The 23,592-nt window shown below is 41.0% G+C and overlaps 1 protein-coding gene across 1 annotated transcript in view; it reads right to left on the bottom strand.

The window, feature by feature from the left end:
• NAT14 (N-acetyltransferase 14 (putative)) overlaps positions 1-15,058 on the bottom strand; it is a 54,448-nt gene extending 39,390 nt beyond the window's left edge. Inside the window, exons 1-2 of the mRNA XM_069200529.1 lie at positions 14,866-15,058; positions 13,740-13,860 (exon numbers count right to left, since the gene is read on the bottom strand). Coding sequence (XP_069056630.1) covers positions 13,740-13,820 — 81 coding nt within the window. The 5' untranslated portion in view covers positions 13,821-13,860; positions 14,866-15,058. The remainder of the gene's footprint in view (positions 1-13,739; positions 13,861-14,865) is intronic.
• Between the last annotated feature and the right edge of the window lie 8,534 nt (positions 15,059-23,592).

Raw genomic sequence — 23,592 nt, forward strand, 5'->3', positions numbered from 1 at the left:
ATTGTCCAATGTGGTTGTGTTTTGTAAATGTGTGTGTATTTTTAACGCAGCGGTGTGTACCGCCAATGGTTTACTGCGGTTGAAAGACAGCCACGTGGATTTGTGGGTCGTGATAGTGTGGGCGTATTCCTGTTGGCGTGACGGTGGAGGTTTTATCATCACCAGTTTATCACTGACCTTTGGTGTGGCGGGCTTGTGTGGGTGTCTAGATTTTGGCGGATTCCGAGCTGTGGGCCATAACAGCTGTGGCGGAATTCCGCGGCGGTGTGTTGGCGGTCTTTTGCATGGCAGTAAGCGGCATTTACTGCCAATGTTGTAATGAGGGCCTTAGTCTGAAAAAATTATGTAAGCGTGGGCTATTAATTCCTTTATGCAGAAAACATGTTTGGAACTATCAAAAATTCTCATCACAGGCTAAAAATATCCATGGCCTAAAGTTAGTCTTCAGTGCCTCCTCTTTGCCCATTGAGACTGCATATCTGCTTTTGAATGTTTAGTTTCCTCCTGGCACCAAAAAGAATATAAATCTAAGCCATTTTTGAATTTGTTGCATCTCTTGCATATAAAGACCCACAAGATTAGGTAACAAAAATACAAAAAGCTCCAATTATTACACCAAAGTGTGTAGAAAGAGGGACTCTGAAGACGCTTCGTCAGTCCATTTGATAAACTGTCCAGAATCTTGCAAAGCAGATAAACAAGGTATTCTTTTTCTTTCTAAACTAAGGGAATTAGGGTGTATAATTGTTAATGGGTGTTCTGAAAATGATTCCCTTGCTAAACCATTTGGCTCTTCTACAACACATTATAATGCATGTAATTATACACTGTTTAATCTTGTATCTGAAGGTCATATTGAGAGATAACTTTATATTGTCTAAAGAACTAGCATTACCCATAGAAGTTGCAGGGTGGATCAGTAGAGTTCATGAAAATAAATGGTCGGGCAACATGGAACCTTAGAGCAATTTTATCAATAGATGACTATCTGCTGTGAGAGAACAGGGCTGATTACAGAGGCCCCCTAACTTGTTGCCCCCATTTTCACTTTTTGCTGGTGTTTTCCTGACTCTGATGGTGCCCTGGGTACTGCTAACCAGTCCCAGGCCTGTGCTCTGTGTAAAATCAGTATGTAAATTAGGCTAATTAAAACTGGCTAAGTCAACCTACCTATAAGTCCCTAGTATATGGTAGGCCATGTAGGTTTAGGGACCCTAGCATAGGTAGTGCACCCATAGGTACACTGCTGAGGTGCTCAATGTCATTTTAAAGGCAGGCCTGCCTTGCTGGCTGCTTTTAATTTAAAGTTACATGCAAATTCGACTTTGGAATTAAAAGTAGTCCCAAAGTCTTAAACTACCTTATTGTTACATATAAGTCACCCCTAAGGTGTGCCCTATGAACCCCTAGGGCTGGGTGTCATGTAACTATAAGCAGAAACCTTATACAAATAGTTTTATAATCCCTGGTGAGGTAAAACAGCCAAATTTGTTTTTCCTCAATGTGGTGAATGGCCTCCATAGGCCAAAATGGGGAGACTTTATTTTAATTTTAAAAGTCCCATTAAGTAACAGATACAAGTTTGGTATCAAATTAATTGTTATAATAAATCCCACAACTTCCAGTTGTGGGATTTAATATAACTTGTTCAGGTAAAGAGTTTTAAACTTTACTTGAAAAGTTGCCAACTACAGCCCTGCAGTGTTTTTGCTGCTTTGCTCTGATTGGCCAGCCTTGATGAGGTGTGAAGTGGCCTGGCTCAACACAAAGATGTGCCTGGGGGATGAGATCACCCCTCAGCAGATGGGGAAGCAGGAAGGGGGGGGTGGCTGCCAAACTGATCTTCAAAGGCAGGGAAGGACATTTGGAGCAACACAGCAACACCCTCACATCCTGCAAACCCAGACAATTAGGTGCACCCTTGATTTGATTAGAAGAGGGGTGTGTTTAGGATTTTTAGCCACACCAGTGGTTGGGCTCAGCCAGATGTACCCTCCAAAAATCACTTTCAGCCATGATGAATTTTTGAGGAATGTTGCTCCCTGGGATTGATTTTTGCCACACTTCCCAGGAAGTGGTCATCACAGGGGGAAGGACCCTGCCCCTGATTGGAGAACCAGGAGCCCCCTTTTGTTCACCCAGGAGCAAGGATAAAACTGGCAGACCTGCACCCACACCTCAGTTCCCTACCAGATGCCTATCAGATTCCAACAAGAAAGAACTACAGAAGAAGAAGGACTGCCCTGCTGGACCTCTGGCCTGCACCTGGACACTGCACTTGAGGACTGCACCAGCTGCACACTTAGGCTTCACCACAAGAAGGACTTTGCCTGGCTTCAACTGGGTCAAGGAGGGACTCCCCGTTTGCTACAGGTGAAAACTTGTTAACCAGAGTCCCCTGCACCAACTCCTGAAGAAACCAACCAGCTGACCACGGCCCAGTGGCCAAAAAGGAGTTTGCAACAGGTGCATTCTGGGAGTTGTAGTCCACACCCTCGAGGAGCATCTCAGAGCTTCTTGAACCTTGGGGTGAACTGTGGACCTTAAAAGAACATCTGGAATGAGATCCAGAAGTTTAGTTAAGTTTGGAGAATGTTTGGAAAAAAGCTCCATAGAGGGACCGACCCGCCGCAGCAACTCTAGCTGGCTTGTCTCAAACGCGACCCGGCCTGACTTGCAGGTTCGTCCCAGTGAAGAAATTCTCCAAGAAAGTGACTAAGTCTGAATGTAGGAAGTTGACTGGGACCTCCCAGGCAGTGTATCCGCAGAGGGCTCCAAGGACGTCGGATCAAGATTCAGGTTTGCCCCGGTCGAAGGATTTTCACCTTGAAAAAACGACTAAGTCCGAAAGTAAAAATTGTCACCGAGGGCTCCCACAATGCGTATCTGATTAAGAGTTCCAGGAGGTCGGATTGGACAGGCAGGTTCGTCCCGCTGAAAAAAATCTCCAGAAAAACGATTAAATCCTATAGTAAACTTTTGACCGAGGCCTCCCGCGGGCTGTAGCCGAGCCGGGTTCCATCGCAGTCGGCCTTAAACTTTGACTTTGCCCCGGTCGAGGTGCGACCAGATTATCAGATTGACGCTTTTTGTTTCTATGTGCTAGAAAGCACTAATTCTTCAAAAATTCATATCTCCGGTTCCCCTTATCCGATTTTATTCGTTTGGTGTCATTTTAAAGTTAATTTTTTTTCCTATTTTTATAAATTGATTTTGGATTTTTAAACCGTTTCCTGTGTTTTATTTAATTACTGTTTTGTGATATTTTAATGCTCTACGCTTTGTCTCCTAGGTTAAGCCTTGTCACTCGTTGCCAAGCTACCAAGGGTTGAGCTAGGTTTAATTTACTGAGACCTAACTGGACCTAAGTGGAGGTTGGTGACTTATTGCTAATTGTAGGTACTTACCTGCCCTTACCAATAAACTATTTTCCAACATCTGCCAACTATTTATGAACAGATAACACGAGCAAAAGGTTACATTATAGATGTTTTTTGCCTTCATACTGCAGTCTCGGCGGTGCTAATTTACCACAAAAAGCAAGATCGGAACATGGGGCAAATCGGAGTGTACTCGATATAAAGGAACTGAACTATACTGTTGGACTTGCCCCTTTCTGCAGTGTCATCCCTACATTTTTTGCCTTCACCCTCTGGTATTCTGAACCCATTTTGATGGCTTTTAAGACTCTGCAAACTTTACCACTGCTAGTCTGTGTTAACGTGCTTGCAATTTAAACATGGTGAAATTGGCTTACACCCAACAGATACATTTAATTTAGTTGTATGTTCCTAGTAAAGTGGTACTACCTGTAACCAGGGCCTGTAAATTCAATGTTACTAGCAGGCCTGCAGTAACTATTGTGCCCCCCACTCAAGTAGATCTTTAAACATGTCTCAGGCCTGCCATTGCAGCTTGTATGTGCAATTTTTTTGACCACCATTTTGACCTGATAAAATAAACCTTTTGCCAGGCCTAAGCGTTCCTTTTTGACATGTCACCCCAATGGTAGGCCTTAAATAACCCATATAGCACGGTGCAGTACATTTAAAAAGTTGGACACGTACTTTTAAATTTTAGACGTCCTGGCAGTAAAAAAAAAAAAAAAAAAAACCTCTCCCATAGGACCACATTGGAATCCCTTATTACATTTAATAAGTGATAACTTTCAATTGAGAGCAGGTATGAATATCGAGTTTGGTGCCTATGGAATTGTAATTAAAACCCTCCTTTTTGGTAAAGTTGGATTTTAAAACACAGTTATGAAAATGCCACTTTCAGAAAGTTGATATTTTCCTGTCCTAACCATTTGGCGCCTTGTGCCTGTATCCTGGGGCACGACTGGGTGTAGCTGGCTCTGCCTGGGCACACTCACAAAGGGTTTGACACTAGTCTATTGTGACCTCAGACAAGCTGGGGCTATGGCAGGGAGGCAGAACATTCCAAACACCTCTGGGGATGGAAACTTTCTCTTCCTTCAAAGTGGGCATCAGGTATGAATATTGAACCCTCAGACCCAACTCTTCAGTGCTCCTCTACACCTGTGGAAGATTCAAAAGGACTGCTGTGCTGCTCTGCAAGAAGGATGGTTACTCTGTGGACCTGCTCCTTGATTAAAAGGACAGGACCTGCTTCTTGAACCCAGGACCAGCACAGAAACTCTAAGAGCTAGTTGGCTGGCCTCCTGATCAAAGCCTCAGGGACAAAAAGAGGCTCCAACTACCTTGAACCCAGCACCTGGGCTCTACCTGCTGTGCTTCTTACCCGCTAAGTAGTCCCATCCCAGACCTAGACCCTTGGAAGTGGGCCTCAAGGTGCCAGACGCATCCTTAAAATGGATCTTGCATCGTAGCCCTCAGTCTCCTCTGAACCACCGCTGCGCAACACATCTTCAAGGCATGCCTTCACCTCGCAAGCCCCTCGTCAGCAACATCTTCGAAAATGAAGCAGGTTCTGCATCACAGTCTCACAACTCCTCAGATCCACTGCTGCATGAAGTATTCTTGGTGTAGGATATCGCAACACTATACAAACCAGGAATTAAGGTACTTTGCTCAGCAGACCTAACTGGGTCTTTGTATCCAGCCCATGCTCCATTGTGGTTGGCCTGAACTTGTAACTTTGTCCGGGTCCGGAGCAACCAGATAACCACAATTGGCGCTTTACGCTTCTAAGCACTTTTTTTAAACTAAAACTTTGCAGTTGCATATCTCCAGTTCTACCGATTGAATTTTGTTCATTTTGGTGGCAAATGATTTATTACATTTTACTCTATTTTTATGTCGGTATAGGATTATTTCTGTGTTTTCACTTTATTAATGTCTGAAGAGCTGCATAAATACATTACACACTGCCTCTAAGTTAAGCCTGACTGCTTTAGTGCCAAGCTACCAGAGGGTTAAACACTTGTTAATTTGGGGATTGCTTGTGTTTCACCCCAAGAATTGTGCTTGCTACTTGAGTAGGGTTTTGCTCCATCTCCTAACCAGTAACCCAATTTCCAACATATACAATACACAAATAATTTCTGACACCATGCTTACTGAGGTCAAGCAAAATAAATTAAGAAAATAATTAAATAAGGCAGGAGTAAGACCGAAACAAATTGACGTGAATATTGTATGGCATAATTTGTCAGAAGGTGCATGGAAGAAAAACTCACCAACTTCTGGCACACTATAACAAAGCAGGATGAATCAAGAATAAAATGAATACCCGTTGTAATTCCTCAGGATTAATGTCTTTTCCATCTTTCCACTTTAAATAAATTCAACGCAGGCAAGACATTAATTTTAGATGGTCTTTCACTATAATTATGAAACACCTGACGTAGAAACCTTGCTTCAAACTGCAAAATAAATTGAAAATTGTATTCCTGAATCTAGACACTCTGGTGCTGTGGGACCTGATCAGATTCCTGTAACTGTAATAACATTTTACATTATAAAGTCTTAGCACCTTTGATCAGGTTTTGCTACAAATCAGGTAACAAACCCACATCACAGAGTGGGAGTCTTATTCACTCACTGCACAAGAAGGATTCAGACACAAATCCCATTCCATTACTGAATGGGGCGAGTAACATATTTGTAAGAAGTATCCATGAAACCCTTCTAAATTGGGCTGAAGAAGAGATAATACCATATGAGCTTCGGAACTAATTGTTCTGATACAGAAAACATAGTCATTCCTCAATCAATTCCTGATAACTAGGTCAAACAAAAATCTATGCTGCTTTAATAGACTGTTCAACGATGCTTGAGTGAGTGGTCTATGCCTTAGTAGGAGAAAAATTAGCAAAGTCAGGAATTCCTTGATTACTATTAAAGCTCATTATCACTGTGCATTCATCAACCTCCTGTAAAGTATTGTTGGGTGAAGATAGAAGGCTTTCCAATGTGAATAAAACAGAGAACGAACTAAAGCAGGGATGCTTTTTATTCCTTACTTTTTTTCTCTCAATTTAACTGATCTTCCAAATCAATTTTGACAGGTTCATAATTTTTCACCAAAAGTAGACAACTGTTATTATTATACGCTGATTATCTAATTTTATGTGAGTTAACACCCATTAGATTACAAAGAATTTGGATGTATTATAATTTTATTTTAAAACATTTGCTTAAAATGAATGTGCATGATAGGCAAATAGTACTATTTGATTTAACCAAGAAAAAGGCACACATCACTGGAAATTAGAGAAGAGAGAGCAAAAAGTTCTCCTTACTTAGGAAGAACTTTCTAAATTTTAGATCCAAAACCTTGTGTATCACATTTAAGTTTGAAGGTTTTATATTATAGTGGAGCAGTTAACTAATTCTATAAATCTCTTGAGAAAATGCATTTTAAGTACCTATTATCATTAAATCAGGTAAACATTCCACCAACGCTATCATACCTAATGAAATACATATCTTATAAAGCTTAGTCTTATCTTAAAAACATAGAGTGGGATACTGTACTCTCCTTTTCTCTGCATCGACTTGTAAACCAACTCAGACTCTTCAATTAGATCTAGGAAAGTTTACATTCTGTTCTGTGCCTCAGTAGTGTGTTGAGATTTAAACTTTTACATTCCAAAGTGGGAACTATAGGATGTTTTTTTAAAGAGGCTAGCCCCCAAGTGAAACATGAGTAAACATCTTCCATCACCCTTTTAACTACATATTGTCCATCTGAATGATTGCTTAAGAGTATTTTAAGGATTGGAAATCTGGTAATATAACACTTGGCTTAAAAATAATCACTTTGCATACTAGCTTTCTACTAAATAGCTTACATTGCAAGGCATTGAAAAGCTGCAATAAAATTGTAGACTTAGCCATCATAGGTAAGATAAAACCATATTGGCTTATGGTTATAGAACATAATTTTAGAAGAATCATATTTCTATTAAGAGCTGATAGATTATCAATTGAAGTAGCTCTAGGTAACTGTAAAAGTATTTATTTGGAACAGAGAACATGTTTTCTACACAACAATGGTGTACATGACTTGGATCATATGTTTTAGGTGTCCTGTCAGAGCAATATAGTTGTATAATTTTAGAGTCTTGCTTTACAAAATAGTAAATGAAACTATATTTTATTGTATTTTTACATTTCCAAAATCATTTTTAGACATTTATTATCATATAATTGGAGTAATTGCCATTCTATTTATAATGGATTTTGTATTAGGTATGTAAACTTTATCTCATTTGTTTGATATATCATGATTTAGATATATTGTTGTCCTCTGCTGAGGAATAAATAAAGATTGAACTTGACATACGTGAATTGAGCTAATTGAGGTAATGACACTATTGAGTTTAGAGGTTAGACAGTATGAGATTAGGAAAAAATGAAATACTTAAAACAGTGTTTCTGGTTTACTTGATTGTTGTTTCTTCACTGAGAAAGGCTTTTATGTTGTAACAATCATTTTTCACAATGTGTAAGTTAGGCTTTTAATCAACTATGGGGGCATTAGGAGTATGGCGGATGGAAACATTCTTCTGCCAAACTCCCGACGAGGAGACCGCCACTGTGCTTGCGGTCTCTCCACCGGACCCATTACAACTTTCCCACTGGGCTGAACGGTGGAAACCAAGATTTCTGCCGGTCAGCCCAATGGGAAAGGTGCGGCAGCATTGTTCCTGGCTCATAATTGAGCTGGCGGCAATGCTGCTGCACGCAGGGTACACCAGCACCTTTGAAATGCACACTCACTGCACCGCAGACAGTGTGCATTTCAAGGGAGTTGAGCAAGGGGACCACTGCACTGCCCATGCCACGGGCAGTGCAGGGCCCCCTTGTGGCCCCCTGCTTTGTTTGTGTCAACCTTTTCATGGTGGTGAAACCACCATGAAAAGCCTGGAGGGGAGCAAGGTTGTAAACATCAGAGTGGTGCTGAGTTCAGCGCCGTCCTGGCTGACTACAGCCAGCCCGTCTGGATCTTGGATACTGACCGGACGGTGGTAGGTTGGCGGGCATGACAGCCAACCTAGTCACGGTGGTGGCCACCACAGTCGCGGCGGTCCAACCACCACAGTGAGTCTGGCGGTCTTGTGACCGCCAGACTCGTAAGCGGCCCCCAAGTTCTCGATTTGGATGTTATGTCTACATGTGGCTGCAATGCTCTTAAAAGTGGAAGAGATGTAATGGTAGAACCCTATCACATATGACACCTATGAAACCCTAAAAAGTAATAAACAATACCCTTTAAAGAGTAAAAGAGTAGCAAGTTTTATTTAAAAAAAAAATATCAGAATCAATTTCTCCAACAAAACTAGTAAGGTAGGCTAATGCCCAAATAGCATGTAAATGAACAGTCTAAGCACCTCATCTTCACTTGCTCCCTTTGGGGTGTAGCAGGTAAGGGCCTTAACAGATAAATGTGCTCCAAGGCAATGTTGAGAGGGTGAAATTGAGCTATGTATGCAAGAACAAAAAATTGCCCCTTCTGTTAATTCTATATAATTCCTAAAGGACAATAGCTAAACAGTAGCATTATTACCCACTTTAAAGGTACATGCATAGGTACTAAATGTATAAGTGTATGAACACTGTTTTGTTGAAACATTTTTTGCTCAATAATATGTTGCTGCTGACCATGCACTTAGGAGGCTACAGCTGGAGACAGAGTATCAATACAGAGTTTGAGATCCTTCAACTGACCAACCTCAGAGGGTTTTCCCGAATATCTTGATGATTTGAGGGAAGCTTAAAATTATGCAATACAGATTGGCATATCTAATCATTTTTTGTTTAAACATGTAAGAACAAATGTCTACAGCTATGTGTACCAGCTATTCCATGATATTGTCATTTTCGTCCCCTAAGTTTTCCTGTAATTTTGTCTATGTCTTAGGGATCTTTACTCAACACTTCAATGTAAGAAATTTTTGAGAGGGATTGGACCTCCACTCAAGCAACAACTAAAACGCTTGTCAGGATGACACAAACGTCACTAAATTAACTGTTGCTTAACCATCTGTTAGCTTGCCACAAAAGCAGTCAGGCTTAACTTGGAGGTAATGTGTAATGTACTTCTATAGTACACAAGCAATAGTAAAGTGAAAAAACAACACCAGAAAACTCACAACAATTTTTAAAAAATAGACTACATTTTAATAAATAAAAGGGTACCAAGACGAACAAAATACAATCAATAGCACCAGAGATACTGATTTTTAATAATTTTTAGAGAAAATAGTAATAAGAAGCAGAAAGCGCCACTCACGGTTTTTGGGTCATGGGAGACGAGAGGAAAGTTGCAAGTTCAGGTCGACAACTACAGAGTTTGGGCCAGATACATGGACCAGGTTAACCCCACTGAAAAGTTACCTTTTCAAGTCCTAGTTAAAAAGAGTTCTGAGCATGTTGGAGGATGTCGTGAGGGGGAAAGCATTTGGTGCAAAGAGCAGATCCAGCATCGCAGACGGTAATTGCTGTAGTGCAAAGAGCTGGTCCTGGCTGGAGCTTCGCATTGGAGGTTGCTGTTGGCTGCGTATGTGTAGCTCGGAGTCCAGGTCTCGCACTGTCGGTCATCACAGACCGTTGCAGATGAAGCAAAGAGTTTCAGGTTGACAGTCAAAACAGGTAGCAGAGTTTTGAAATAAACTGGCCTGCTAGTTGTCACAAGGAGCGCAAACTTCAGGATTTTCACCTTTTATTTCTAGAAGAGCTCTCACCAATGCAAACCAAGGGTCCAGGACCTGGGGGTACCACTTGGGAATCAGGACTCACTCCAACAGGGATCAGTAGTAGGGTTCAGGCAGGTTCTGAAGATGCTAATCAGCTGGGCAGTTGTAGGGAGGCCTCTGGAAGCATGTTGATTCCCTGTGGCTCAGACAGGAGGACAGCCAAGTGACCCTTGGTGTCACTCTGGATAGCTGGGATCAAGACATTCAAGACCAATCTTCCTTCTTCAGACAACTGGGCAGTCCTTTCAGCAGCATGGCAGTTAGCCTGGCAGTAGGACAGTGCTTCTTCTGAATCTTTCAAAGGTCCAGGTGTGTTCTGATGAGTGGTTCTGAAGATCCTCTTTTTAAGCCTGGTGTCAGCCATTGTGTGAAGGAATACCCTCACCTACCCCCACAACTGGTGCTGGTCCGTTTTTCCCCTGCTCCTGGTTCCAAACTGTCTAGGGTGACAAAAAGCAGGGCAGGTCTGTGGTCAAGTTCCTTTGTACGTGGTGATGCAATCATGGCAGGTGCACCTCCTCCCAGCCATCCTGTCAGGATGACTCTCTCACAGCTACACCCAGGTTCCAAAGTTCACTGTCTAGGCCCAATACACTTTCTTGATGGAGGAACCATTAACAGTCCAAGGCAGCTAGAAATTCATAGAAAAGCCTCAGAAACTTTGGCCAGGAAATTGCCTATAATCCAACCTCCAAAAAGGTTTATTCTGCCAGGCTACAGTGGAAGGTCTAAGGCATGTCTTAAAAGACTACTTTACTGGGTAGCACAATGAGCGTGCAGCCCACTGGTAACCTACACACTCTGGGTACATGTAGTACTGTTTACTAGGGACGTAAGTAAATTAAGTGTGCCAATTAGGTGTAGGCCAATTTTACCACATTTCAGGAAGAGAGCATCTGCACTTTATTACTGATTAGCAGGGAAAAGTGCAAAGAGTCCTAAAAACCAAAACACACAAGTTCAGCAAAGGAAGGCAAAAAACATGGGGTGACCCTGAAGAAAGGCTCAGATCTAACAATTACCCTCTACTGTGACGAGAATAGTAGTTTCAAACACTGGAGAGAACACATCAGGTGCCCTTGCAAACCCTGTCGTTAAGATTAATTCTCAATAATCAGGAACATATTTTTGTGGAATGGGAAAACGCAAACCAGAGAATGGATCCTGCCGACATAAAACAGGGTCTGTTCATCCCAGTTCATTTTTCACTCTTCTCAAGCTTCCTAGGTAGGATCCTTAGTTTCCTTCTAGAATAGATTTCCTAATGTGGTCCATTTCTGCAGGGGAACAAAACAAGAGCAGGACACAAATTCTAGCCTCATCCCATCCTTCCCAGAAGCAGGAAAACTAGCCTTATGCTATTTGATTAGATTTTGAATTTACAGGATGCCCCTACATGATCAGCAGTGGGCTGCTGACCATATATCAAAGAAAGTTAATATAAGATTAAGCCATACTCTAGCACCCTATGGGGCTATATTAACTGACACTTATATTAGATCTGAATATTTCGCACGTTTCGGAGTTTTGAGATTTCTCCTCAAGGCAATTGGTAAGTCTGTGTTGTATTAAGCTTCTACTGCCCTGCCATGTTGCTGCTGCGTTGCCTGCACAAGGAATCCACATATGCGTATAATAACAACAAAGGTGCCCTCCCTTCCCCTCAACAAAGGCTTGGCGGGAACAGCCCAAATGCCTACAAGCGCAGGAAAGCCTACAAGACCAGTGGTGTTTCCTGTAAGCATGGTCCCTGTACAACTACACAGGTTGTTAACTCTGTGATCACCTCCCCTTCACTTTGGTAGTACTAGTATATGTTAGTCTAATTTTGATGTGGTGTTTACAAAGAATCATAACCAGCATGTTGGCCTATACTTTCAAAGAAAGTGTCTCTAAGCAACGCTGAGGGATCTCTTGCCATTGTGTGGCTGTGCAGAGGCCAGCATGTGGTTGGTTGCAGCCCTATGTTGATTCTACCATTCAGGACTGTACCCTCAAAGTTCTTTGGGTGCCTTGTATGCTGGTAGGCTTAACTTCCACAGCATCAGACGGTCATAAACGATCTTGCCTCTCTTAATCTGCAAGACTTGTCTCTCCTGCACCTGACATTTTTCATCGTTGTTACTTGCCTTTACTGACTGCTAGCTATTCAAGTTTTAAGATGCTAGGACACCATGACCCTAAACCTGGAAAACTATCTGGCTTCCCTGATCAAAATACCTTTGGAATGTTTTAACCTTGACAAACATTCAATGGATATCTACATTTAAATGTCCAGGCCTGCAAACATGATCGCTTGCCAAGCACCTTGAGCCAACAGAGTTTGATTTTTTGACCTGCAACTGGAAGGTCCATACATATTGGTAATTACAGCAGTGGTATCACTGTTCACAATATAAATAAGTGGCCACAAACACTGAAAAACAAATATATAAATATATATTCATTATTTTAATTTTATATCAAAGGTATACTTAATGCTTGTTTCAGATTGTGTATACAAAAGGTCTGTGGAGTGCTACGTTTTGGCTGAAGCATTAGAATTCAGAGGCCTTCCTAAAGTATAAAGTTATTCCATTATTTCCTATGAAAGAGAACTGCAATTCTTATCATTTGAGAACAGTGATTTACGAACAGTAAGTTGATCGCAACCAACACAGTGTAGATGAACGACAACAGAAAACCCTACCACGAGGCCTCACTTTCCTATGATATACAGTGTGATGATGGTGCTCAGTACATTCTAAACATGCCTGTTGTCAAACATGTATTGTGGGGCAAGAAAACTTACACCAACAGACTATAGCAAAAATAAGAATGAAGCACACTGAAAAATAGTTAATCACATGTAATAGCTAAGTCCATGGATCCTTTGATACTACTAAAACTTCTAAGAATGGATGTAGTGTAATCCAAATAAATGTCAATAGTGTGTAATGGCTTCAAGATTACATTACTGAAAACAGGAATTTAATACAAAACCAAAAATAACACTATAAACATAAATATGTACATAAAGTGACTAAAAACAGAACAACATGTATATCACAATACTATTACATTACATATATAAATAACATAAATCTAACACAAATCATCTAATTACATGACAAACAATTATTCTCCAAAGACTCAGAGTCCATGCACACATGTCCAATCGGTCCATAGAACGAGTGTGCACTGTCCAAAGTGTTTGACTTGAGGCAATGAAGGTTCTGTCATCCAATACAAGAACTTAATTGCAAAAGAGAAATCCCGAATGAAATACACTTAATAAGCATAAATACACTAAATTAGTAAATACACTTAATAAACACACTTAATTAGTTCGTCAAACTCTACTGAATGACTGCCAGCTTTGAATAATAGCATGAGGCAGCAAGATTTTTAATATATCTAAGAAGGTACAATACTACGGCAACATCTACTATATAAAAACAAGTTATCACTATTAATTTGGTATTATGTAAAGGCTGAATGCTTTCCCAGGGTCTGTCTACCAGTCCGAGTTTTGGAAAGTGTGATGTTCCACATTGCCACATTCAGAGAGTACCTTTAACATTTCCAACACGAGCTGTGCTTCCTCTTCGCGCATCTCCCGAATGGACAGCTGGCTCTCATCTAAGGAAGGCATGGTCTTGGTTACAAAAGAGCCCTCGTCTGGCTGGATGCCCCTGTGGTAAAACAACGGACACTAGGTGGAAACAGGAAGCCTGCACACAGAAAGTACCGACTGACATTATAGGCCCTGTGTATTGTTAGCATACTATGCAAAGGATTGGCAGATATAGGGTGGTACTATAACTATGTCATGAACAGAACGTGATTCTAGTCAAACACAAGATTATACTACAGACGTGCACATGGTTCTATCGAACTATACCACGATCTTGGTGGAGGTATTGGCATGCTATGCACGGAGTGAAATTGTAATTTTAAGCATGCCATGTAGAGGATGTCAACACACACACAATGGCATAATAGGTACGTCAAGAACCCGTGTGAAATGTAGAGATTGCCGTTAGCAAAATGGAAATATAGACACCATAACATGATCGTAATAGTGACATGTCATGCCTAGCATCATAATGTAGGGGTTCCATGCTCACGATGGCCTTACATCAGGCCCACTGGAAAAATGCGATTTTGCAGACCTCTCTCATCACATGCTGCATAATCCGCAGATTTCAACATGTCTGTTTTTAGCTGAAACGGATCAAAATGTACACTGGTGCCTTTCTGTTGCTTATTACTGTATTCGCGTGCTAATCCGCTATCACTGAGAAGAAACATTTAACCAAACAGTGTTATCCAATGCAAAATGACAAAATATGTCAATAATACTATCACAAAATGTGCTGCATAATTTGCCTTTTTTGCGCACAATGTAGTCAACCCTCGCACATAATTTGATCCTCCGCTAACGCATAATTCCAGTGGCCCTCCCTTACGTGCACGTCATGCACGACTATATGAACAATTTATCATGCACAGGATGAAATTAAAGACATTGTATGTTATGAACAACATCCCAATACAGGACGGCACTGGCAAGCACGGATGGTATTTACAGACACAGGCCTGGTCCTTTCAATAAGGAATTATAGCAAGTGAGGTACTTTGCTATCTTTTTGGTAGGTTACCGACCTACAAATATATTCCCGATATGGTTAACTCACCTACTTAATGAGGTGACCCCCTGTCAGCTACTTTACCCGGACCCCTCGTGAATTCAACCTAATATCGGTATTCCGTTGTTTACATTTTAAAGGATGTTATTTGATCATGAATTGTAGCACTTCCGGGTCGCATATCAACGAAGCCACAACTAAACATATCATGAGAGCCAATCATGATGCTTCACACAGATGTTCGAAGTGGGGATTGGCCTAAGAGCCCACGCTAGTGTGTGTCAGCCGGCGGATGTCTTCCTGTTTGGAGCAGCTTGGACCTGGGTGGATGCCTGCCTGAGGAGTTACTCGCTGACATGGCGGTGATAGCTTGTCTCGGGCTGAGCACATCACAAACGGGAAGGAACTGGGAGGAGCAGTAGCGCGAACGGGGCCATACGGCGTTTGGCTGGTGCCTGGCAGGATACGAGATGGCGCACGTGGAACTTGTAACATTTACGGGCACTGGATATTCCGTTTGTTACGTCACTTCGGTTCAGATCGCACCCACCTGCTATATTGACCACTCGCTAGGAAGTCTGAGTTAGTGTCTGGGCCGGCAAGTGGGCGAAGTGCATTTAAAAAGGTATGGGAAACTGTGATGTGCATAGAGAGGGGGCAGGGTCAGTGGGCGTAGGAGCGTGGTCAAAGGTGTGGATAAAAAAACAAAATAATTTGTAATTGTTTTTTTGTTTTTTTGGTCTTTCAGCGTCAGTTAGCTACATATAAAATAAAGCGCAACTTGAATGAAAAGCACATTAAAAATTATTAGGGGGAAATGTATTATAGTACACTATGAAACTTTTATTAGTTAATGCACGCAGAGGTCTGTGTATATATAACAGGACAACCACAGAATTCAATCTTGGATGGTGCAGCAGAGTAGTGACGTGTATTTTTTTTAGTATACAAGGGCACAGCCAGTGACAGAAACCACTGTGAGTATGTAAGCCATTATTTTAAACTCGCATCACACACAGTATAAAATAGACCGCTGCAAAATGCGCAAAAAGGTTTAAAATAAAATGGTGGTTTCAAAATATAGATTTTAGAAAGACCCAGACAGTATGTTGTTATAAAGAAAGGTTCAAGTGAGCTTGCTCAGCGTGAACAACTTGTTTATATTTGTAAATGTTCCACGCTCGGGAGCGGAATGGTTCTGCTGAGCCTGGCACCGTATTTCAGTTGCTAGACTTGCCTTACAGACACCGGCCAGTCCTGGTTGTGGGTTTTACTCATTCACAATAAAAACGGCTTCAAAGCTTCTCGCCTTATTGCCTCTTTACTACAACCCGGAGATGAGGGACCCCACTTCAGTCATCACACCCACCAACTTGATTTTGTGACTTTAGCCCTACGGCTGCCTCCGGAGGACCTCTGTTTGACTTTTGTCTCTGCCTGCTTTGTGACTGTTGGCCTGCTCCCGCCAGTGGCCCCCTACCCTGTGGACTTCATGACATCTCAGCGCAGCCAGATTTCACAGAGACCCAGAGGCACACTGGAATTGAAGTACAACGTAACCCCTGTAAGAAGTATTGTTTTGGTACTTGTGCACAAAAGAACTATTAAGTGGTATCTTTGGCAACGCGCACTTCGCCTTCCTCACAGTTTGTCGCACTTTTATTTTGCACTTGAGAACAATATTTATTTATTTGTGTCGCATTTTACCCTTTACATTGCACTTGGGGAGCATTAGTTATCTGAACTCCCACATTACTTAGATCCTAACCCAGGGAGTACTTTAGGAAAAGAGTACTGGTGTCTTTGGCGAAACTGTAAGTGAATTATTTATTTTTATACTATGTGAGCAAATTTTGGTTCCTCCTCATAGCAACCTCTCAGCATATTGCTCTACCTTCTCCTTTCTTGCAACAACCGAACAAGCCAAACATCAAATGGCATCTGTGACTCAGAATTTTTGAAAATTACTTGGTAGCCATTTACACGGCTAGGTTTGCGCCAGCACGCTAAGTGACAATTTCATATAATTGCATTGGTTACACTGGACAGCAGGTATTTGACAATTTACTTCCCATTCCAGCACCACAAGGGGCAGGTGACAATAATGATAACTGGAACTCGTATAAGGAGGCTTTGGCATGTGAAAGCAAACAAAATGCAGGGGAATCAAGTATAATATTGGAGAGGCACAACTTCTTTAAACGTTAACAGGGTGCAGATGAAGGAGTAGAGGAACACATAGCAGCATTGAGGATTCTAGCAGCCACATGTGACTTTGGAGCTAACTGTGATATATATATATATATATATATATATATATATATATATCAGATCTATTCATATTTTCCTACTTTTCCAAAACAATTCTAAAAATTCAGGCACACTTACTGAGCTGCAGGAACCCCACATTGTTATAAACTGTTGATTTGGCCAAGTGCATTGAGAGATCTATGCTATCCTTCTGATTTAACATTTTATGAAAAATGGATTAAAGGAGTTGACTTGCAAAAGACTGACTTATCTCCCTAGGCTTTCATCGAATTTGACATAGAAATGTTGGGGGTATTTCATGTCCAGCATGCAATGTTTAAGTAGACACACCACAACTAAAGTATGTATTGCTGTCAGAGGACATAACATCATTGGTTGGCAAAACTTAGCCAAGATGGGACTATATCTGGTTCTTTGTCCTGAGAATCCCATTGTTGTTGGTAAAGCAGGATATGTTGATGAGGAACATGAAGTTTCAAGTATTGTTGAAGATTCTCACACACTAGACATTGAACATTTAATCAATCACTATCCACATGTTTTTATTGATAAAATTGTGTCTGTCAAAGGATTCTCTGAGCAGATTCAGCTTCAACCAGGAGCTCTACCAGTAGTTCACAAGGTGCGTCCCATACCGCCGAGCACAAGAAATGAACTTAAAGCTACACTTAAATTCTTCTGTTCTGATGGGGTGATAACGCTTAGTGATTCTGCTGAGTGGCTTTCACCCATTGTCATAGTCGGGGGTGGGGGGGGTGGGAATCTGGAGAGGTTGGGATGTGTGCTGACTTACGGTCGCTGAATAAGAGTAATGCAATTGACTGCCATCCCCTTTCCAAAATACAGGAGTTGATGGCAAAGCTGAGCGGGGCGATAATATTTTCTGTCATTGACTTGTGCTCAGCTTACCACCAAATCCTGCTTACAGCTGAGTCACAGGAACTCATCTCCTTTATCACCCCATTTGGTGCATTTAAGTATCTTAAATTACATTTTGCCCTGGCCTCTGCGGCGAGAGTCTTTCATAAGCTGGTGGAAAATCTACTGGAAGATATTACTTGGGTTCAAGCCTACCAAGACAACATTTTAGTCTTTGGCAGCAGTTAGAAAGAGCACAATGCAGCACTTCACAAAGTCCTTGCTAAATTTTCTGATGCAGGGATGACAATTAGGAAATAAACATTTAAATTTGGCACACAAGAATTAGAATATTTACGTCACAATTTCCTCTGAAGAAATCAAACCCAAGTTTTTGTTGATCAAAGCCTTACAGGATGCATTTGCCCCAGTGGATAAAGATTGCATACATTCATTTTAGTATGCCTGTTTTGTACACGGGTAAGCCCAAACCATAGAACTTCCACGAGCTTTACTAAGAAAAGATACAAAATTTTGTTTGGTCTGAACAACTGACTGAAGTCTTTAACAAGGTAAATAAACTAATTGTGGAAGCATCTGCACTAGTTCCTTTTCAAGACAATTGCAAACGTTTTATCAGTGTGGATGCCAGCATGACAGGTCTTGGTGCTGTCTTAGGACAGTAGGTAGGTGACAAGGAACAGACAGTCACATTTTCTTCTAGAATGCTAAAATCTTCTGAAACACACTGTAGTACAATCAAGCGAGAAGTATTAGCCTGTGTCTGGGCTATTTACAAGTTTAAAACCTACATTTGAGGACGCAAGTTTGAGATATTCACTGACCACAAGTTTCTAGTGCATATACTCAATGGTACTGGGTCAAACAAAGCCTCAGCGATACTAATGTGTTTACTCTTCAAATTACAAGAGTACAATTTTACTTTCAAGTAGTAACCAGGACGTAAACATTTCAGAGCTGATTGTCTTCAACAGGACCCAGATGTGCTGGAGGAAACCGAGCGTGTTGTGGCTGCACTTGATGCTGTGGTTGAATGCAGTGTTTGTATTTCTCAACAAGTGTGGCAAGATATGTGTGCAAGGACCCAGAAGTTACTCAGGTGAAAGGTTTTATTATAAACGGATGGCCTGAGAACATGAAGCTGTCAGGTGATCTAAAAAGTTTTTCCCTTGTAGCCAGTGAATTATCAGTGGTAAACAATCTGGGTTTGTCCCATGACCTGTTTTTCTCCCAGAACATTGAGGAGGGGAATTATTAATAATTCACATCAAGGGCACCTGGGAGTTAATAAAAGATGTAAACATATTAAACAGTACTACCGGTGGCCCTTTCTGGAAATGCAAGTGAAATCCAGAATTGACAATTGCACAAAATGCTTGTTGTTTGACAAGAAATCGAAAACTATGGATACACCTCTTCATCCTGTTCACTTTCCTAATAAGCCATTGGATAAAGTTGGTCTGGATTTCTCTGGACCATATGGAGTACTGCCCAATGACTGCTACTTTTGAATACTGTTGATAGGTTACCATTCTAAATGGGTGTACTATACATTTTGGGACTCTACAAGCACTGGCAATGCTATCAAATTTCTGAAACGTGTTTGTATTGGAGGATTGACCAAAGATTATTGTTACAAATAACGGCACACATTTTGTGTTCAACAAAATGCACTCCTTCTTAGACAATAATGATAGACAGCATCTTAAGGTGGCCTTGTATTTGGCAAAGTCTAGTGGTCTAGTTGAGAGAGCGAATAGAATAGTTAAGGGAGCGATCAAGACTGCAGTTGCTTCAGGGAAAGATGTGCAGGGATTTATAAGCAATAAAATTTGGAGCTACAGTATAACACCTCACAGTACCACAGGTGTTTCACTGTTCACTTTACTCGGATAGCAAGGTACATACCATCCTGTATCCTGAATGGTTAAGATTTAGAGAGTTGGTAGGAGATGGTGAAAATAGTGCAAATGGTGTTTCATGAGATACTTTTAGTTGACTTACAGGTATTGAAGAAACGGTGATATGAAGGAACATTTTGACAGGTAAAAACGTTGAAAAAATGATTTACAAGTTGGAAAATGGGCACTGATTTAAAAAAAAAAAAAAAAACTCAAAGAAGGTTTGCACAGGTATATCTAAATATTCTGCGACAGTGCTGGTAAAGAGAGTTACCAAAGGTCCTGCCCTCTTGGAGGACAAAGGATGGTGGAACATAGGGAATCTTGTGTGTTTCGTTTCTTCGCAGGTAGACCTGATAAAGAAAAGACATCAGAGTGAGGCAGATCATTGTGACTGCTCCTGTTGGTTGCATTACATCAACAGGTCGATGTTTCTTTTCCTGTCTTGTTGCCTCAGGTTGATGTTTTTTCTCATGCCTCATTGCCTTCTGAGGTGCAGCATATCAACAATAATGGCAACACTTATAAAAGAGAGTGTGGCTGTCGCCAAAGGAGACCACCTAGTAAATTAAATTATGTATTTTTTACTTTCTTATATGTTGAATTTTAATTTCATTTTATTGAGTTGTAGCATGACATAAATATTGAACTTTATTTGTTTTCTTTAATGAGAGAAAAATATGTTGTAATGAAATGTTCACATGAGCCTGCCCTGCGTGAACAACTTGTTTATATTTGTAAATGTTCCACACTCAGGAGTGAAATGGTTTTGCTGTGTTTGGCAACAACGTATTTCAGTTGCTAGATTCGCCTTACAGAAACCAGACACTCCTGGTTGTGGGTGTTATTCACAGTAAAAACGGATTAAACGCTTCTTGCCTTATTGACTCTTTACTACATATGTAATGCATTTGTTTCATTACTGTCTCTTCATAGCCACCAGGGGTGGTAAGCGGTATATAGAAAAAAAGCACACTTCCCAGCTCAGTTGGTAACTCTGCACTACTACTCAAAAACAATACATCTTTGTCATCACAAAGCTTCAAATGATTCGATCAAATTAAAGCTAGTACCAGTTTTGAAGCATCTTTTACATTTGCAGATGAACCTTTACATTTCCAGATTAACTCACAGCGCACAGTTGCGTTTCTTTCTGGCAAGCAGGCACCCTGGCAGGAAGACTTGTTTAGCTGTCTGCCCTCCTTTAGTTTCACAGCACAGGAGACTCACTGAATGACACTTCAGCTGAAGCATTTAAACTCTCGGAATTAACCACCCTGGGACTGTTTTCCTTTTACAAAAAGAAGGGAAAAGGTTTTTCATAAATCAAAAAAGTATAGGCACGTCCTGTTTTTAACAGCATGAAACATTCTGTATGCCACCCATAGATCGATTGCTTTCATTAAGCATGGTGCCCATACACCTGAGGGGCTTCGATGTTACAGATGGTCATAAACAGCATAACTGCACTGGTAAACCGCACACATTCCATCCTCTTGTCTTTGTAATTTCTCTAATAAAATTGCAATCAATGTAACAATGATGACAGAACATTGTTCTACTCTATTTCTTTTATTGCTAATGTGTTTTATTTTAGAAAACAGAGCAAGTTAAGTAACTGTTGGGACAGGAGTGTTCTCTGCATAATGAATTGGTGTATAACCTTTCCCTGAGTGTCTAACTACATGCAAAACTGATAGGCTGGCCTTTTTCTTGGCTCTGGTGCAGAGTCGGATTTGGATCACAGATAGGCACAGACACTGCCAAAAAAGTGGCCCATATTGACAGAGCATGTCCATTTCATGAAACACAATTTGGTTAGTTCCAGGGGGCTAATGGGCTAATTTGTAAAAAAAAAAAAAAAAAAAAAGTGTTTTGGAATTTAAGCATTTTAAAACGTATACAGCCAGTAACACAGGTGAAGACTAGAAGCACTGCAGTTCTGAAAACGGAATAATTATTTGCAGTCTTAACAATCTGCACAAGATAGTACATAGCTATCAAATTTCCTAGGTCTGTAAGTGATGTGCTGCTCCAGTCCAGTATCTTTCCTTTGAATTCTGGGACTTGTAGTCCTGTCTTACAAATACATGAACACTCCTACAATTCCCAGAAATCAAAGGGGAAAAAACCGGACTGGAGCAGCACATCATGCATGGACCTGACAAAGGTGAGGCCTTATGATGCCATCTCCCAACCAACTATGTCTGTGACTCTGATCATCACATAAATCACAACTCTAGTGCTTAGTTAAGGGGGAAGGGATAGGCTTGATTCTCTGGAAACAGAGCATGTAATGGTTAAAAACAAGAGACAGAGCTGCTTTGAAATTCCTCCTTGGTTAATAGAACCTCTAATAACAAAGAGTAAAGAAATGCATTTTGCATATCAGCCATGAAAGCATTTTGCAAAGCACTCAAAGTGCATTTTGATCCAAGACCTGACTGTGCTAGCTCCACTATGATCCACTTGGTTGGGCCTCTGACCTTCAATCCTGTAATAACAGAGAGAGAGAAAAATCACCTAGGAGAAACGACATCTAAAGGTCCCTGAAATTAATAAAATCTAGCACTCTCACAAGTCTTGCTTTAACCTGAATTTACCAACGTATTGTCTGGGTCACCTCCATGACAAGTCGAAAAAGTAATACCTTTGTTTACATATTTGAAGACTAACATCTTGTACAAGGTGGAAAAATACCCATTTCCAACCAAGTCGGTGCTAGGCGTTGACGATTAAAGAATCCAGAAATCTCACAAAGTCACATGAGAAAGGGTTAGGATCCGTTCTCTGGGAACAGAACCCACAATGACCAACTTTCATGGGTTCCTCTTTAGCCAATCCACAGTGTAGGGGCTTTGAAGAACAAAAACTGCAACAACAAAGAATGACGAGAGTAGGTTTACTTTTTACCATACAGAGTTGGAGTTTGGCCCAGTGGTACTTCTGGGTTAGGAGAGTAACTGAACAGAAAAGGCTAAGTGAACACTCTGTAGTTATGTATAGGAGGTGCTTCATGCCTAAGCCCCAGGAGTTGACTCGGTCCACTGAAGACCTAAGCATGGATTCTTTTTTCTTTGGAAAGGCAAGAAAAGGTTGGGGCCTAAGGAGATGAAGTAGTCCGAAGCAGCAGCTAGTTGAAGTAGAGCTTCTGTGTGCCCGAGAGCTGGGCTGTTCTGGTTAGTTTAAAAATGCAGAAAAGGACCCAAATCAGTTCGATTTTCTCTTATTAGTACATGTTTTGAATAGTAAACCTAAGGAAAGCCCTTTAAAATGTGTTCTGAAGTTGATTTTATGATCGATAGTCAGGGCCACTGGTATTATGTGATTATGTGGCTGTGGCGAGTTTTGAATAATGATAGATTTGCTACACAAGCCATCACCCATCATATAACCAGCAGAGTTTTGCAAAAAATATTTTTGTTTCTAGCGCAAACAGTTCGTAAGTTACAAAAAATGCAGCAACACCTGTTTCCGCACAGTGGAAGGTCTGTGCAAACGTTGACTGGTCACCTATCATGTTTATTGTTATATGTGGGTGGCAACTAATGAAGTGCAAGCAATGTCCAGACAGTGTTGAGTTTAAAAATGACAAAATAATGAAGTAACACTATAACACAATTTGGCATACTTTGCCACATAGTTTGCCTTTCTTGCTGCATAATTCACTCAAACCTGCCACATAATTTGGGCCTCCTCTGTGGCATAATCCCGTGGCTCTGCT

Source organism: Pleurodeles waltl, chromosome 7 (assembly GCF_031143425.1).
Source record: "Pleurodeles waltl isolate 20211129_DDA chromosome 7, aPleWal1.hap1.20221129, whole genome shotgun sequence".
Lineage (NCBI taxonomy): Eukaryota > Metazoa > Chordata > Amphibia > Caudata > Salamandridae > Pleurodeles > Pleurodeles waltl.